This window comes from Dunckerocampus dactyliophorus, chromosome 16 (assembly GCF_027744805.1).
Source record: "Dunckerocampus dactyliophorus isolate RoL2022-P2 chromosome 16, RoL_Ddac_1.1, whole genome shotgun sequence".
NCBI lineage: Eukaryota > Metazoa > Chordata > Actinopteri > Syngnathiformes > Syngnathidae > Dunckerocampus > Dunckerocampus dactyliophorus.
The window spans coordinates 3391875-3410877 of NC_072834.1; the positions used below are offsets into that span (position 1 = coordinate 3391875).

At 39.3% G+C, this 19003-nt stretch overlaps 1 protein-coding gene across 4 annotated transcripts in view; it reads right to left on the reverse strand.

Moving 5' to 3' along the window:
- Positions 1-3057: 3057 nt before the first annotated feature.
- LOC129169261 (protein turtle homolog B-like) overlaps positions 3058-19003 on the reverse strand; it is a 59129-nt gene continuing 43183 nt past the window's right edge. For 3 of the 4 annotated variants that reach the window (XM_054755501.1, XM_054755502.1, XM_054755499.1), the window contains exons 19-20: positions 13787-13914; positions 3058-11776 (exon numbers count right to left, since the gene is read on the reverse strand). In XM_054755501.1, the coding sequence (XP_054611476.1) occupies positions 11562-11776; positions 13787-13914 (343 nt within the window). In that variant the 3' untranslated portion in view covers positions 3058-11561. Of the gene's footprint in view, positions 11777-13786; positions 13915-18164; positions 18211-19003 lie in introns of those variants that run through there. The other variant, XM_054755503.1, reaches the window with a different exon arrangement.

Here is a 19003-nt window from a genome sequence, read left to right on the forward strand (position 1 = left end):
CACCGCGTTGACATGAAAATAAACAAGTATTCCGAAGCAAATGACCATGAGGATGTGTTCAAATTCTCTAATATTTGCCTCTGGATTTTTGCCATGTCCCTGAAACAGTAAATACCACACACACTCAGATCACGTGTCGCTACATTGTGTCTGAAGCAAGGAAATGATGAATTAAAAAAAAGCACCACAGCTGTTTAGAAATAGCACCAGTTTTCAGAATGTACAGGTACATGTTGTGGGTTTTTTTTGGCAATGAACTGACTGACTGTTGTCAGTGTGCATGATTCCTGTAAGAAGCTGCTGAAAAGCTCCGCCAACCAAGTTTAGAGAACATCACAAAACATAACACATGCTTGTGCTTCAACAGAAAGCAGAAGGGAAAAAAAGAATAATGCAAAAGTCATTTGAAATGCACCGCAGTACAGTAGATTCCCGATATTTGCAGGGGTTGCATTCCAAAATGTCTCCTTTTGACACTCCTAGCAGGTGTGGGTTATAAACCAACAGGTGTTCACCTTCCCAAATGCCCACCTACCTCACTCACGGTGCAAGCACAGATACGTAACACATGTGGAGAACACAGTATGAAAATAAACGTTAAACACGTTTAATACACATGCAAAACAAAACTACATCGCGGTTCACCTTTTTTTTTTAACAGCGTATGAATGCTGTTACAGGCCGAGCCTGGCCCTTTAAGAAGAATTGCATTGTGGGAAGTTGAGTGTTGTAGTTCTGTGCTTCAGCATGAGGCTGCCTCTATTCTCTCCTGTCTGCAACGCCCATTGTCTTCTGCGTCCTGATTGGCTGTAGACCACTCAATCTCCTTCCTGCCGCCTCCTGTTAGCTAGCTAACCGTGTGAGTTGCTTGCTAACCGCCAATACTGTAAACAATAGAAGAAACAGAAGAAGCTAACCGTGTGAGGAAAATACGTCGACAGGAGCAATATGTTTTAACGAGGATACAAAAACGCTACAGCTGAACAACGGCAGGACGACGAGGCACGGTCAGTCTGAGGAGTGAAATACTCGTGAGTCACTTCATAACTTCTCGCGTCCAACCGAGTAGCTTGATCATTAAAATTCAAACGAAATTGGAACTTTGAGAGTATGAATTATTAAATGTTTTAAGGCTGTAAAGCCCATAGTGTACATTGGTATAAAATAGTATTGTTTGGCATGTAAATTAGTGTTTTTAATAACCACATAGTCTGCGCAGTGCAGTTCCATTGTGTGAGCCACTCTTTAGTTGCACCGAGTGAGATGGGCGTTTGGTTTGATCACCTCCTGTTGGTTTTGTGCGTGTGAGAGTGGAAATGTTAAGCTGCGTTCACTGCAGACAAATTATGTGGACTGAAAGTGTGGCTTTTCCCACAAATTGAATCCAAAACCTGCAAATCTGCCGGGTGGCAAACGTGGGGAGCCACTGTACGTGAGGCAAATACATGGAAAACCATAAAGTCGAGTCTACAATGCAAGGGAGCACCATAGTATCATCATTCTTTTAAGCGCATTTCTACAAACCAATAAGAAGTGTAGCGATCCTCAGTACAATAAACAAAGACCATGGCTCACAATCAAACGTGCTATATTTGCTATTCAAACCATGCGTTTGCTATAAAAATAGTTTGCTATGTCCTTCGTCGTGTAACAGACAGTGAGGGATACAGTACAGTCAAATGTATCGTAGTGCACCATACTCTGGTTAAGATAGACTTTTCTCTACTGCACTGCTACCATATAAAGCACAGATGGATAGAAAAATAAATATAGAATTAGACATTCTTTAAAACATGATCTGTCCTCAAATATAGATGGAACCATTTTGCCGCCATGGCAATATGAGTGCTCAAACGTTTGGGATCACTTGCAAATTTTTGGTTTGGTTTGGTAAGAATAAGTGTCATGCACTGACTGCATTTAATCGGGTGACTTGTACTGGGGGGCTGCTGGGTTGTGTCTGCAACTCAAACCACCAGCTCTTATATGGGCAAATGTCAAAAACAAGCAAGCAGTCAGAGACCAACATACAGTAGCCTCTGTCGTGAATCATTTCATAAAACAAAACACTAATGTGACAAACTCAGCACCGCAACGGTACAAGTATCACGCCTCTACGGCTAAAACCCACCGAACAAGCAGCTTCAATTAATCTTATCCAGTAGTAAAGATCAGGGCTGTCAAATGTATTGTTACATGTATTAACAGAACTGAACGTTTAAATCAAGCTAAACGGACGCACACGTGTCTGAGAATATGTTTGCCTAAAACTAGTCTCTTGAATACTTGTAGTAGCACAATCTTTAAATCGCATCATGAGCCATGAAAGGTTGCATTCAAAGACACCAGCTAACTTAAGTTGAACTCACGTTTTGAGTGTAGATGTATTTTCTGGGATTTCCGAGCATACCTGAATGCAACAAACCGTAATTTCGTAGTAAGAGTTACGTTAGCAAGAGATAAGAATATCCATTTATTGTTTTTTGTCTTTCTGTTTATTTTAGACCGCACATACTGTACATGCATAATAAAGGAGGTTTGTGATTTTCGGAGTGTCCCTGAATGCATCTCCCGGTCGTCTTGTGATGACAAGGAAGTGTCGCTCCCAAGACGAGCGGACTAGAGACGTGTTTGTGAATGGGATATACTGTATATATATACATTGTATTTATATAGGGTGTTGGAATTGCACTGCTGTTGATGTGTTCAGGTCAGAATAAAGGTATTACGGAGCAGCAGACTGTGTGAATGTGGGGTCTGCACAACAGAGCGGTGTGGCTTGACATGATGCCCCGTGCATTAATGAAATAAATGAGTTGCATTTTGGTGTGTTAGCTTATCTTTACGTTATTGATTGCACCAGCCACCATGTCCTCGCATCTTGGGCTAACGCGCCACAAAATAATAACAAAACATAACAGATATTTTCTTTTTTGGGGGGAAATTAAAAAAAAGAATTGCAAGTGATCCCAATATTTTGAGTGGTAGTGTATATAGAATTGGTTCCGTCGGGGGGGGGGGGGGGGGGGGGGGGGGGGGGGGGGGGGGGGGGGGGTGTTCGGCGAGCTCTGACTCATTTCCGTATTCGGAGGTGTCCTTTACTCACATTTGGACATGGGTCTGTTACATAACGTTCTAATGTGTCACTGATCCTACACTACTCGGTCTTCAATATGCGCATTATACTCTGTTGTACAAAAAATAGCTAAGACAAGGTATGCTGACTTAAGACATTATATACAAAGTAATAATAATAATCCATATTATTATTATTATTATATACAAAGTGTAAGGAAAGTGTAGGTTTCCCCCCCTCCCTTATACACTGAAGATTTGGACACAGTTGACACATAATATACATACAGTACTTTTCCTCCGCATTACTTCATCAACACGCTGACGTAAAAGTAACTGCAGAAGAAACAAGATATGCTATGTCTCAAGTTTACGACAACGATCTCCGCCCAAAGTATTTGAGCGCATTATGGTATCTGCTGCTGTATTTTCATTTATTTTGCTTTTGCCTGTTCTATCTAATCTAATCGAATTACATTCCATCGTTGTGCCAAATGGCAATCGCATGGAATTTTATCGGGGTGTAACGCTACGCCATAATCACGGTTTGGCACATACTGTACTTTGCTGTTAAAGTAAGGGAACAAAACAAAACAAAACAGTGTAGTTGTTGTGTGAACCAGTGTTGGGAGTAACGTCGTTGTTGCTTTCCCGTCACGGGCAATCTATTCATTATTATTCCAAATGTGACAACGCTGTTACCGTTACTCACAGTGAAATATTATGCACTGCTATCGAAGTGCAACATATGCTAAGCTACCTGAAAAAAAACATCCGCATCTTAGCTTCTTAGTAACAAAGCAAATGAGTGTAATATCTAATAATGTATCTCATCTCTAGGGGTGTCACAAGACACTCAGTTCATGAGACGAGACGATCCACGAGATCGGGTCCACGAGAATGAGACGGGACGAGGTTTTAACATTACTTTTAAGAAAAGTACAACGAAAAAATATTTTTAAAATGTGACAATATATTGCAATCTACTGATTTAATTTGGACTACGTTACACTCTTGCACTCTGTGTGTATGCTAGCAGCCCCGCCTCCACCCACTGAGACAGGGAGACTACAGTATATGACTGACTCACTATGGAGTGAGTGTCAGTATTTTTACAATATTCCGAGAGCCAATAAAAAATAAGCTGTGGGATGCAATGGCCACACTTTGGACACCCTTGGTTAACAAGGTCTCTTTTTAGTAAAGTACAACGAGGCAGTCAAGTGCAAAAGAAGAGTGTGAATGAAGTAAAGCTCCCTATTGGCTAAACTGCAGGATTAATAGTCCCAGTTTGTAGCTCTGTTCCCCATCTCTACTAAACAATGGTGGCACACTGCTTTCGTCTTGTCCAGCTGTCTTTGTCCGTTTTATGTATTTCACCAGGAAGTCAAATTTTTCTCAAACAGGAGACATTAAAAACAGAGGAGGGTTTTCAAGCTCCAGCTTCTCCTTAGCACTATTGCTACCCCTAGGCTGGACTCCACTGTATTTGTTTACGGAGTACACTTGACACCACAAACACTTGCTGTCCCTCACTTAATGTGCACTGTAATGTGTGGGGGAATTGCTCTGTCTCCGTCACCCACTACATCGGACAATAGAGGGGCAGCTGAGCTTATTTTCCAACAGACTCCTCCAGTTCCGTTCCCACAGTGAACGCTACAGGACTTCATTTCTTCAACACGCTATCCAGCTCTACAATACCTCACCTGTCCGTAAAAGATAATTCACGACATTATTGCACTGTACTGTCTGCCCTCCCTGGTTTAAGGTGTAATTTTACTTGTATTTACTTAGATTTTTGCACAGTTTCACAATATTGTTTTTTATATTCTTATTTTATTATATTTTATTCATACTGCACTGCATTTTATTTATTTATTTTTGCTTCTGCAATTGAGCTACTGTATCCCTTGTGGATCAATAAAGTCTGAGTCGAAGTCTCTGTACCGAACCGTAAAAAATCCGATTATGAACACACGTACCGTTACACCCCTAGTAGATTGTGTCCTTAGGTTTAAGGAAAAATGCATTTTACAATGGTATCATTACTCACAAATCATTAACGTTATAGATTAAGCCGGAGAGACATAGTGTATGTTTTACTTGTGCAGTGTATATTAGCACCAGGTTTTCTACTTTCCTACTTGTCTAACATCCTTGAAGTGTCTAAATGCGTGTGTCCAGCCAGAGTAGGATGAAACCAAAGACTGCAAACTGAGCTGCAGTCTTTAGCGATACAGTACTGAGATTTTCTTTGTCAGTCGTGTGATTGAACGTCTATGAAGTTTGTTCAAACATAGAGACCCTACCTTCTAAACAATACACCTGACTATAATCTCATTTCAACACATTTTTTTTTTTCCATTTGTGGGCTGTTTGTGTGATTCCTATGTAGAACTGCTCTACTCGGTAATATTTTCACAGTAATTCAACTACAGTCTAGGTTTACATTGTTTGTACTGTACTGAACACAAGCTAGACTGCAACAGACAAATACAGCACTGAAATTACTTTTGCCCAACAACACTGTAGTAGGGCCCCCCCACAGAGTGACGACACCATGCATTTATAACATATCATGGTGGGCAAATGTGTGAATATCAGAGCTTTGTTTTGTGAAGCTCTAATAATTAGGGATGGTCCGATGCGATACTCAGGATCGATATCGGTCCAAATGTAATGCATCGGATAGCGGAATTAAAAAAAAAAAAAAGATCTGATCCAAAACTCCAAACTATCACGTAAATGCTCAATTTAAGGTTGCACGGCATGCCGTAAACACAGACGCAGTGGCTGCAATGCATTGTAGCACAGTAGCTAGCCAACACAGTTGCTACAGTGCGGGCCAGTTAGCCTTGTGGTATTTTTGTTTTTGCTATGTAATTGAGGTGCAGTATGGGCCACATTCAGTGTGAAATGCAGTAATCCCTCATTTATTGTGGTTAATTGGTTCCAAACCTGACCGTGATTCATGAATTCCCATGAAGTAGGATTCCTTATTTTAAAAAAATTATATTTTCGTAATTAGAGCATAGAAAACCTGTTTACGACCATCTAAATACATTTTTTCAACACTATTAGAGCCCTCTAGACATGAAATAACACCCCTATAGTCACCTTTGCATTCGTATTACCTAATATAGTAGACATAATAAGAGAAAATAAGCTATTTAAGACATTAGTAAGACTTGGGTAGCGCGGGCAAGAGGCGACATTGGGGTTTCAGGGATGAGTTTTAGCCTGGCGTAGGTTGCGGCCGCAACAACAACCTGTGTTGGGGATTATTGTGCTTGTTGCGAGATAATTCAAACCTGCAATAAAAGCCTGTTGTGCCGGTGATCAAGTCTGATGCTTGTGTGTCTCAGTAACATTACTGACACCTAGTGACCTGTGTAGAATACTACATATCACAATGTCTTTGAATGCGTTTTCTGAATGCTTGTATGTTTGTATGTTAGTTCACTTAGCCATTTTTATGCTTGAAAATACTTCATTTAGGCAAAAAATATGAGATGAGGTGGCTCGGGCATCCGGTGAGGATGCCTCCCGGACGCCTCCCTGGGGAGGTGTTCAGGGCATGTCCGACTGGTAGGAAGCCTCGGGGAAGACAAAGGACACGTTGGAGAGACGGTTTCTCTCAACTGTCCTGGAAACGCCTCGAGATCCACAGGGAGGATCTGGACGAAGCAGCCAGCGAGAGGGAAGTCTGGGCTTCCCTGCTTAGGCTGCTGCCCCCGCGACCCGACCTCGGATAAGCGGAAGAAGACGGATGGATGGATATTTTTGAAAAACTGTGATAGAGTGAAGGGCGAGGGATTACTGCATATCATTGTACACTGGACTTATAATTCCTCTTTCATTTGTTTTTAGACGCACATATTAACTTTTGTCCACTTCTTTCAATTTCTTTCCAATCAAAAATGCTATTGAAAGCTACTGTATGTGCATTTAATTTTTAAATTAGGGATGTCCGATAATATTGGCCCACCAATATTGTCGGCCCGAAACTGGCAAAAACCGTGGAAACAGCGGCAGGCAGACGCGGTAGTTTGCTTACGGGAGATGTTTACAGCCACGTTGAGAGGCTAATTGCTGTATCCATTAGCTTCACAACAGATGTGTTAATTCCACGACAGGAGATACGTGATGTTATACATATTGGTATCGGTTGATATCGGAATCGGAAATTGAGAGTTGGAAATATCGGCATATCAGGGAAAAAAGACCATATGGGACATTCCTCGTTTAAATAACAAGCAACAGCAGCAGTCCTGCATACCTTGAGTCATGTTGGTCATTTCATTTCTTCCCTCCAGGGGGAGCAGAATATTTGTTGCACTGCCTGAACATGGTATTTTTTTTTTTTTTTTTTTAGATGTTAAGCAAAGTACATGCATACAAACGTATTACAATAATGTTGCAGTATCACACATGAAAAAGTGGTATCGGTATCGGCCATCCCTGTCCATTCTTTGTTTGCTTGTATCATTGTCTGCTGTAATTTCATGTATCTTATGAGAGGAAAAATATGTTGAGTCTTTTTAGTTATCCAGTCATCCAACTAAAAATGTTAAAATTGTAAAAGTAAAAAAGGGATTACATCTTCTATTGTTATATTTTAAACACATGCACATCACTGACTGATTTAATTAAATCTGCAACATTTTTTGTCAATTCTAAAATATAGATTCTTATTATATGTACTGTATATCTTATTAAATAATCCTTTGAGGTCATTTTCCACATCTAAAAGTTGTATGCTCAGAAACTAAATGTTGTTAAACAGAGAAAATATATTTCTAACATATAATATATATATATATATATATATATATATGTTTAATTTTTTGTTTGACTATATTGTACTGTATAAATTGGTTTTGTAACTGAAGTATTTGAGAGACCTGCAGTGCTTTTTAACATATTTGACATAAGATATGTAAATACGCTTTAATTTCCAAGCACTTTGCTTCCAGTCTTGTGTGTTTAACAGTATTTGCTTATTTCCACATCAGCGTAAATGCACGTTTCAGCCTGTTGGTTATTTGTTAGCGAGTTTATCCTGCCCTTCATACAACAATGTACTATACGCAACTACAGACCGCTGTCATGTTGGCAACACAAAGTGTATGCAGTTAGCAGAGAAACATTCAATACAATGTCTTTCCTGCCTTCAACATTTTCTTAATCAATACCAGCGAGAAGGCTCAATTGCATAGTTTGCGTGCTCGGCAAGCAGCGCAAACGAGTGCCTTACGTTCTGCAAATGTCCTTGATGGAATAGCTGGCCCTTCTTTCTTTTGCAGTGTGATCCTGAGTCCAGCCACAATGCCAACAAAGCACTTTCATACATATTTATTATTGCAGGACTTCCCAATTTCTCTGAATATGCATTTGAAATGATGTTCAATCTTTTAAAAAATGTCCATTGATGGACAATCACAAATTAAGTAAAATTGCTAATTTTGAGGTAAAAAAATCAATTGATGGTCCCATGTTCCCTTTACTTCAAATATACAGGGTGTCTCAAAATTCCAGACATACAGTATACATACAAAAAACACTTGTATTTAATTTGTAATAACATTAATTAATAAATAAAAAATTACACATTAAATAATTGATTATTTAAAAAATAATTTCAATTACCACAATAATATGTGTAAAAAATATTATATACGTATGTAATATTGAATTGAATATATTCGTCCCTAGCTACATCGCGGTTCAAACATTGCGCCCTCACTCTATTGCGGTGTTTCACAATTAAGTATTTTCAAGCATAACAAATATAAGGCATTCAAAGGACGTGATATAGTATCTGTGATTTGTGTGCGCCTTTAAGAAGCTAGCTAGAGTTGACTGTTAGCTGAGCGCTCGCAGCAGGTTAGCAGTGTAGAGAGTGGCCGGCAGCAGCTCCTGTGTGAATGTTCACTGCATGTGTTCTCTGCTTGTTAATAAAGCGATTGAAGTGCATCGTGAGTCTCTCCTTTACCACAAACAGTGGCGGTAAAGTAGTATTCTATATTGGTCTCTAGGGGTCAGTAACGTTACATTAATGAGACAATAGCCACCAGGAAGTACGTTCTACCAAAGAGATTTTCTATGCAAAATAATACATTTGTTAATAATGAATCCAACTTTGCGGAAATTCACTTATTGCAGTTGGGTCTGGAACCAATTAACCGCAATAAACGAGGGACAACTTTATACGAAATTAAGACAACACTATGATATTATTTTGGGTATATTAAATTATTCTTATTTTGTTTTGATTATTGTACAATGTATGTATTTTTGCTTGTGTGACTTTAGGGACATCCTGTATATTTGCCCGTTAAGTATTTTTTGTTTTCATTTCGTATCGCCTCTTTTGGCATCAGAAGTAGTTTGATGTTGACATGTCGGCAAAATGCACATATACAATATCGTGTATACATGTAAGCTGAAACCACTGGGAAGTATTTAATTGTAAATGAAGGCACTTAAAATGTAAAATGTAAACTATAAGAACAGTAAAAGGTGGATTTGTTGGAAAATTTTACCCTATGACTACATTATCTGGTTGTAGCTGGTTGTCTCGAACCAGCGGCGTCTAAACCTAAGGCAGTAGCGTGTAGCATGGCGACTACATCATTAGACAAATTAGAATATTTGAGTTGTGGCTTATTTCTGTTGGCGTTGCAGCTGGGGTAGAATCTTCACTCCTAATCACACAAAAAGACAATCAATAATCGTGAAAATCATTGCTGAATATCTCTATACAAAAACAAAACACGGCACAGCCTGGATGCTGCTGCCATGTGCCGGGGCTGGGGATATACAGTATTACTAAGGTCAATACGTCTTATTAAGAAACTGAGCACCTTGTTTTATCAAAACTTAAGAAGAGAGAATAAAAGTACTTTTACAGTGTAAATCCAGCCTCAGTTCATTCTGAATGAAACTCAGTCATGCAGATCAATCTAAAGTCATAAATATCACGTGATCAATCAATCTCGGTTATGGCACTTCATTTTTGTCCTGTTTAGTCACAAAGTGTTCATCCCCTTATTTGTGGACCAGGCAGACTGAAACATCTCATCTCAACTGAAATAAAAATGACATTAAAACAACAGAAAAACGTCTAAGATGGTAATGTGCCTCAATTCTTAAATGACGGCTGTTCAAAGTCTCAATATAGAGACCGCATGCATAATTGTCCAATACATTCACCCACCGATGGACATTAAACATCTCAGCAGTAATAACATTTGGATTTAAAGTGAAGTGAGGCAGGCATTCAAACAAAACCGTTTACCTTGATTCTTTCTAAAACGGTGAAAAGTTCCGTATTATGGCACAAAATCCTGTCATCCACTGCACAGCGTTGCTTTTGAGGTGTTTTTGCCTTAACAGTTGGTTTTTCTGATTAGGATTCGGAGCCCTCTAGAGTACCTACAGTAGAACTGTAAACAGAAACGGACACTACTTTTTAGGGTGCCGGACTGACTTGGCACAGGAAAAACATGATGAAAGAATGGAATTTTTTTAATGGACAACTAAAAGCCGCTGCGTTTTTTTGCACTGTAAATTGTTTTGATAGTAATCATAATGATGGCCACAGAAGGCAATTTCTGTAGAAATAGCGTGAATGTGAACTGAAATGCTGTATGAAAATTGCAGAATTGTGGTTAAAGTGGGAAATTTTGGTTTTGATACTGGAATGGTTTGACGGGTTAAGAAATAGGGGAATCTTTGGGCCGGAACATGTGGAATTTTGGGAAACTTGTACTGTTTTGGAATACGAGAAATAGACGAGCTGGATGAGCAGAATGTTTTGGTGTTGGAATGGTGTGATTTGGTCGAGAAACGTGGAAGTCGTACAAATTCTTAAGGACAAAGGGCATTTTTGTTTCGAAAATGTGGAATTTTAGGGAAAGGGGGAATTTAGACAGCCTGAATATCTGCTTAAATGTCCTCATGTTGGAGTGGTTTGAATGAGCTGAGAAATGTGAAACTTCATTTTCAACAGGGATTTTGACACGGAAAACGTAGAATTACAAAAAAAGAGGGAGCGAAACGGAACATTCATGTTGGAATAAGAATAAATAGAACACCACTGGCGCAGAATAACATGCGCCTCAGTGACCTTCAGCGTTCCAGAAATAATAACAATGTAATTGTAGCCTATAGCCAACAGGCTTGGACATTTAAGCATCAATTCCACAGGCCAGCGTTTCGACAAAATGACAACTTGATTTTGAGTGAAATTTGGAAGATTATCGTCGTTTTATCTTGATCTGATCTCATTCTTTACCTTCATCTGTCGTGGTTCCAAATGAGTCCTTTGTGGTTGACCGACAGGTTGCACCAAACCTAAATGCTAAAATAGTGCTCCTCCCTCCAAGCAGCAAATAAATTGCAAAGAGAAGAGTATATTGTAGAGTTAAAATGTGTCACATGATGACATATCCCTACTTGACCTTAACCCTTGTGGACTTTCAGAGGAAGGTGGCGTGGTCTAGTTCTACATTGTCCATACAAGCCAAAATTGCCCTCTGGTCTTCCCGGAGAGGGCGGCGGTACAGCAGAGCAGAAAAGCGAGTGTATGGGTCATGAAAGAGGAGCCGTTTCTTCTTCCTGTGGAGGTAGAGGGCTTCTTCGGGCTGTAATACCTGAGAGGTGTGGGCCTGCTGGGTCTGAGAGGTGGAGACACCTGGAGGAGACATAATAGACAGGTTACAGCCGCAAAAGTTCTTTTGCCGCCAAAATGCTTTGTTCCAGTGGAACCCGTTTAAGCTGACACATGTACTTGTGACTCTGGCCTGAGACATGAGGAGAATGGGCGACAGCAAAGGATGCTTCAGCTTACAGCAGTTTGTTGACATCGTTTTCCTCCATTTGTGCATTTTGTCAGTTGCAGAAAGATTTTAGATCAACAGTTGCAATAAAAGTGAGCGTTGTAATTATTAGATTAAATTCAGCTCCAGAACCGTCCCTTGTTTCTCTTCAATATGCAATATGCTTTTTTTGCAAGCTTTGAACCCTGCTGCTTAAACAGTGAAGTGGCTAATTCATGGCTAAAAGAAGTACAGTTCCCATGATGCTTAGAGTGCAGCTTCAGGATGTGTGAAGTCAAGTCTTATGCAGTGATCATGTTTTGATCTCACAAATCTTAAGTAAGTTTGATCAAGTGTATAGGTACTACAGCTTCCGTTTGGACTGCTTGGACCGCGCCAAAAGTTAAACTTCTATTACACACACTCTTCGGCACTGTTTGGAACAAAGCATTTCTTTAATCAACATCTAAAAAAATCTCTCTCATCCTGCTGTGTACTAAATATCCCATGTTAGGACATCGACACCTGCGGCTTAATGACCGGTGCAGCCAATATATGTACAAAACTCTTTTTCTCTTTAAATTTAGTGGCTTCTATACCGATGTGCTCTATAGTCCCAAAATTACGGTATAAACACATTTTAAAGTATAAAATGTATAGGTACTCACCACTAATGAATGATAACGTAAGATGACTGATGAACAGATGGAATCGGTTTCACGGTGTGGAAGTTATATGTAACTTTCACTTTTGTGTCTCACAGCAACTATGGTGCCTTCAAAGACTGTCGAACAAAGTGCAAAATCTCAGTGCTTGACAAAAAAACATTATCAGTCCGGGGGTCACGATACACTGAGCTCACGAGACGAGACGGCACTCACAAGAACGAGGCGAGAACGATATTTTAACATTACTTTTAAGAAAATTACAATGACAAACTTTTTAAATTCAACTGAGAAACAATGCAGGCACATTTTTAAATGTTTTAGAACTTTGCATGCATGACCTAAGCATGATGTTTTTAACTGTTGAGCTTCTTTCCACAAATTGAAACATAAACTAAAAATGATGAACGTTAAAATCAAGATGGCAGTTGTAGCTGCTACTACTAATCATTTATGTTGATGTGTATTTATGTAAAGACACAAGCAAAATACATTGCAGATTGCAGTGGCCTTATGTTTATGCTAAAAGAACGGTAGTTCGAACTACAGTTCCGGATTAGACCAGATTAGAATCACATGTTTTGAAGTGTGATTTGGAAGTCATATGCAGCACTCGTGTTTTGATCTGACAAATCTGAAGCAAATGTAAATTGGTCGGCCATGTATGTTGACCGATTTTGTTGAATTCAGCGGGCACCCTTTAGGAAGACTGGGAATCCCCCTGACGTCACTTCCTGTCCACCCGCCACTCAGCTCCCCTAGGGAACACATCTACAGCAACACACACAAGTGTGTTTTCTGTCGTAAATGGCTTATTTACTCTTATGATATCTACTATATTGAGTTTTATGTGTGTAAAGGTGACTATAGGGTCGTTAGTTCATGTCTAGAAGGCTAAATAAACTTTAAAAAACTTATTTAAAAGATCGTATACAGGTTTTCTATGCTGTAGCTATGAAAATATTCCATTTATGAAGCAGGAATCCTTATCCTTATTAATTCACTTAATTCATTCATGGTCGGGTATGGAACCAATTAACAGTGATAAACGAGGGATTCATGCGTTGATGTTTCATCACAACCTCACTTTTTAGTAATACGAAGAACACAATGGCCCAGGACTTGATGAGTTGGTCCACATAGACAGGTTGTCGAGATAAACGGGGTAGACTTAAACAGGTTCCACTGTTGAAGAAAATGAACAACGCTTAAAGAACACACCTGCTTTCCTCCTCGTCTTGGAATTATTGTTATTCATCGTCATCTTCTTTGCCTTTCTAATGCGTTGGTATCTCAGAGCGTCAATCCTCTCAGACCCCGAAAGGACACTCGGCGCCCCTCGACGTTTTCTACATTAGGAGGAGAAAGAGGGAACAAGAGGTAACTTGACGCCAAACACAGATTTTTCCTGGGGTATCAAGTCAGATACTTGTACTATCTCAGCCCAGCTTTATCGAAGCAAGATATGCCACATTTGATCAATTGATGAACTGCTTAAATAGTACTATGTCCTTTGAAATTGTAAACAGAATGAATTATTATTTGGGACGTAGATATTTTTGCTCAAATTGATCCAAAACTAGAGAACGCTAAAACATTCGCGGATTCAATGAGTTCAGCTATCAAGAAAAGGAGAGACTTGCAGTGTTAATTTCAGTGCCAGGTTCACCAAACGTGACAAGAATAAATTGCGCTAAGATGCTGCAATTGCAAACTGGATGCACCTATTGTGAATAAATCTTATTTACTCTGAAAATCACAGCCTGCCGGTTGCATTAAAAGACCTCAAGATCTTCCAGGACGCACTTATGGCGGCCCACAGACGTCTGCCACACACACACATCCACACACGATGTATACTTCTCAAAGCACAGAAAACAATTAGCGTTACAGTGGGCTCATCTTCCCACTGCGGCTGCAGAGAGAAAGCAAGGATCATTAGAGGAGGAGAGAAAACTCACAGCTGAGCAACAAAGCATTATCAATATGTATTCATAGACATGGAAACTGTCTACAATGGGCTTCACCATGCTGACAGGGGGAGAGATGGCTGGGGGGAAATGACTACGCGGGAACAGTCACATAATGAAAAATAAGCCAAAGAAAAGCGAAGCACTAGGACAACAAATGTAACAATTAATTAGTATATGTATATATGTATATAATTTTTTTTTTTTTGGAAACGGAGGAGCAATATTTAGCAATGGCATGCATGGCAGTTTGCACATGGAACATACTGTAACTTTAAAGGGGAATACATTCAAAAGCTTTTCATCGAGCTGTTGACTTGAACTTCAGAGTCAGCCCTGCTGCGCTTCAAGGCCTTGCAAGCCCATAGCAAAATATTTGTTCAGTCGGGTAAACAAGGTGCATCATGCTGATTTCGTGTAACACAGGTGTGCCACGCAACTAAACGCAATTGTCTTATTTATGCTCCTTTCAGATGTATTCAAGGGTGAAGGGCAATGTGTCCAGTTGGGATACTAAAAAAAATATATAGGTGAGAAGTGTGGGTATTTTTTCCGATCAAAAGATATACTAGTCATTGTTAAAGTTGTGAAAAAATGGTCATTGTAAATCATCTAGACTAAACGCCTTGTAAAAAAACAACAAACTGTACTGGGTTCAAAACAATTAATTGGCTGTTATAGAATATAAGCATCTGTGAAGTATATTATAACTGTATATGTATCCGTACTCCGATTTTTCAGTATGGAACATCCGGTTCGGTATAGAAAAAATTAGGATACCCCAATAAATATTTAGTCCTTTAATAAGAACTATAAACATATCCATATTTAACCTTCTTTCAAACTGTATCTACTATGGGTGTAACGGTACATGCATTCGTAATTACAGTATAGTTTTTGATATGCAACTTTGTTTGGTACGGAGGCGTACCAATTTCCCACACGGTACACATTAAGTGAGGGCGTCATGCGTCTACTCGGTAAACAAATACCGTGGAAACTTGGTTAGCGTCACTTATTTGTTCCAGAAGGTCCGACTCTAAGCAAATCTATTTTTCCCACAAGAATCAATGTAAATCCAATTCATCTGAAAGCCAAAAATGTTAACACAAAGCCCGTTTTTACAGTTTTACAATCATAGCTTTCCATGCAGGAAACATTTTGACATGTACATGAATGATGAATGAAAGGGTTACTTTTACCTTCATTGATTCTTGAGGTGACTGTTCCTAAAGACACGATGTGGCAGCGAGATCAACACCTTCCTCTTCCACACCGCTTTCCTGTTTTGCCGTGAGTTATTTCTTGAATTCAGCAGGGTTTCTCACCTCAAAAACCCAAAATGGAGCCAAAGAAAGTTGCAAGTGCCAGCATTTTGATAAAGAAGGTGACAAATACAACTGAATTCAAGACACACGTCATGACAAAACAGGAAAGTGTTGGTGAACAGGAAGGTGTTGGTCTTGCTGCCACATCGTGTCTTTGGGAACAGTCAGGTCTTCAATGGAGGTAAAAATAACCTTAAATGTTCCTTTATCCTTTTCATTCGTCATTTATATGCATGTGGAATTGTTTTACATCCGCCACCTTCCATGGTAGAAATACTAAAAATGACTCAGAATAAGCCTGGAAACAACCCACAAAGTCAGTGAAACTGCAGTAAAAACACACCAAAGACAAGTGGACAGGTCGTAGCACAAATGATCAGTGAGAACGCCAGCAGGGGCCAGCAGAGCGAGGGGGTCGGTGTCCATTGTGCGGCCTCTGGGCCATTTTTTAATTTTATTTTTTTAATTGGGCCTTCGGCTGTTGTAAAAATAAAATGAATACATATATTAGATATTACACCAATTTGCTTTGTCACCTATAGCACAAAACTAAGATGTGGATGTTTTGTTCAGATAGTTTAGCATATATTGACCTACACTGGATTGCGTTTAACATCTTTAATGTACAAAATAAATCAAAGCAGCCCCCGCATCTTTTACTTTTCCCGTGTGCGGCCTTGAAACAAAAACTGTTGTTATGGTGTGTAAACGTCCCTGAACGGGTTTAAAGCAGGACTTAGCTAACATGGTTGCGGAGTCAGGTGAGAGTACATCAAGGAAGGAAGTTGACAGACAGGTTATCACCCAAGTGTTGCCTTATTTTGCTCTTCAGTGGACTTGTAATCATCCCTCCCCCACAAAATAATGCTCTTACACGCACCAACTCAGGATGTCCGATTACATCAGTCGACCAATATTGGCATAAAAATGAGATATCGGTTCAAGTAAGGCGTCTTCCTTTAATACTTCCAATGTAATACGTTTCCTTCACGCATGACATGTTGAAGAAGTTGTGCCACATAGAAATGTGCAGTTTCAAATTGTATTGTAATATGATTCTTATTTGTAAATTTAATAAGGTTAACCTGCCTTGTTGACAGGAGAAAAACATGTTATTTTAGTTGGCTGTTGGTCATGATTTTTTTTATTTATTAACTATTTTGTTGAGACAAAATGTTACAAATAAATATGACAATTTTTCTATGACTGACATTGCGCTATTTGTCTTATTTATATTTGTAAAATACATCCTGCGGCATCACAGTGAAGGAAGCATCATGTGTTCATCCCCTACAAGAGATGTGACCTGCTGCCTATATCGGTATCGGCTGACATCGGTGATGAAGTGCTAGACAATATCGGTAGCCAATATTGAGCATCTCTAGTACCAACTAGCCACGTGTGGGTCGACACTGAAATATCGATACATCCAATACCAGCTGTTTTAGATTCTCAAACCAAAATATCAATACTTTGGACGCTTCAGGCATTTGAGGTACTGTTTGTCTGAAACATTTGTCTGTTGAAATGATGACTGATCGTAAACGCAGCCAAGTGTGAATTGTGAATAAAGTTTTCAATCTTGTATTAGTTTGTAATAATTAATCCTTTTATTATTTTACTTATTTTCTTTTTTATTAATAGCTTGGCTATATTGTAAACCACCTCGCTCCCTCAATATATTTTAGGGTTTAAAATAAATAAATAATTTTCTTAAAATAATTCAAAAAAATTACAATTTTATTTAAATTAGTCATTTGTTGTATCAATAAATTAATTCAATGCCTTGATATGACATCCACCACTTTTTAAAATTACCAGACACATTAGGTGAATTTAAAGTATCGGTATCGGATTGATATCGCTGATGCCAGCCTGAATTTTATTCAGCATTAGATCGGAAACTAAATCAGGGGTATCAGCTGCTGCATTTGTAGGCAAATAAGCCAACTGGTGTTATTTATTTACCAAGATTGCAATAAGTGAACAATGCTAGTTATTGCTAGTGGTATTGTTATGCCGACAATTAACGTGGTCAATGTGGTCAGTTTGCAAAGCACTCAAGAACGAAAATATGATAACCCATTGTCTAACTGATGATTTATGAATATAATTCAAGATGCATTCATAAATTAAATGCACAGCTTTAGAGGAACAGAAGAAAAAAGAAAGAACAAAATGACGTACTGCTGACAAAATTGAACAAAGACTCATTGTCTTGTATTCCCCTTTAAAGGACGAGGTGATCAAAAAAGCCCCACCTGCGAACCCCCCCCTTTCAGACATGGATCCAACCCTTACCTATTGCGGTGTAGAGGACCTGGTCACAACAACGCTGCCCAGATAGCTGAGATCAATCAAAAACAAAGCACGTAAGACTCCAGGAGCTAATAAAAACCACCATACTTCCCCTAACTGATAATGATGAAGACATTGCGGGACATGAGAAGCAGACAGGCCCTGTGACACACTTTGCCCAACAACCTTCCCTTGCTAGTCAGACCTGAGGTTGTTGTGAGGCAATTAAAGGGATTGCTGGGAAAAGCATTACAGAAAACGGAAGGAAAAGTAGGTTGGGAAAGGATCTGAAAGGGCAGAAGGGGAGAACTGGTAATGAAGTCAGGTTACTGAGGCCGTTGATGGGCCGCAGGGCCTGCCAAGATGAATTCTTCTTCAAGCATCCCTCTGCATGACACAGGCATCCTTAAACGCTTGGATCTAGATATAACAATGAATATTTATGCGGGGATTGGATTGGATGAATAGTAAGGAATTCCTCCTGTTAATTGGAAGCAAGGTAATGTGTGATCTAAATGGGGAAAAGGGTCGTAACATGATGTCGGCTCAACTTTAAGAGGCTTGTGCCAAAGAAATCATGCAGTCTAATAGCAAAAGTATAGCTTATTTTCAATCACTACGTTTACATGCACACAATATTTCAGTAGTAACCAGAATAGAGTGAATATTTGGAAAACGCACTTAAGCACCTTTTTTTTTTGCCAATTCCAAATCAAGATCATGTTACGGTTTTTAAAAAACCTGATTGGGACCCGTGGTGTATGCCCTTATCAAGCCCAGTATAAGCTCATATTAACACGGGAATGTGAAAATGCACCCTAGTGGAATTGTGCATGATCACT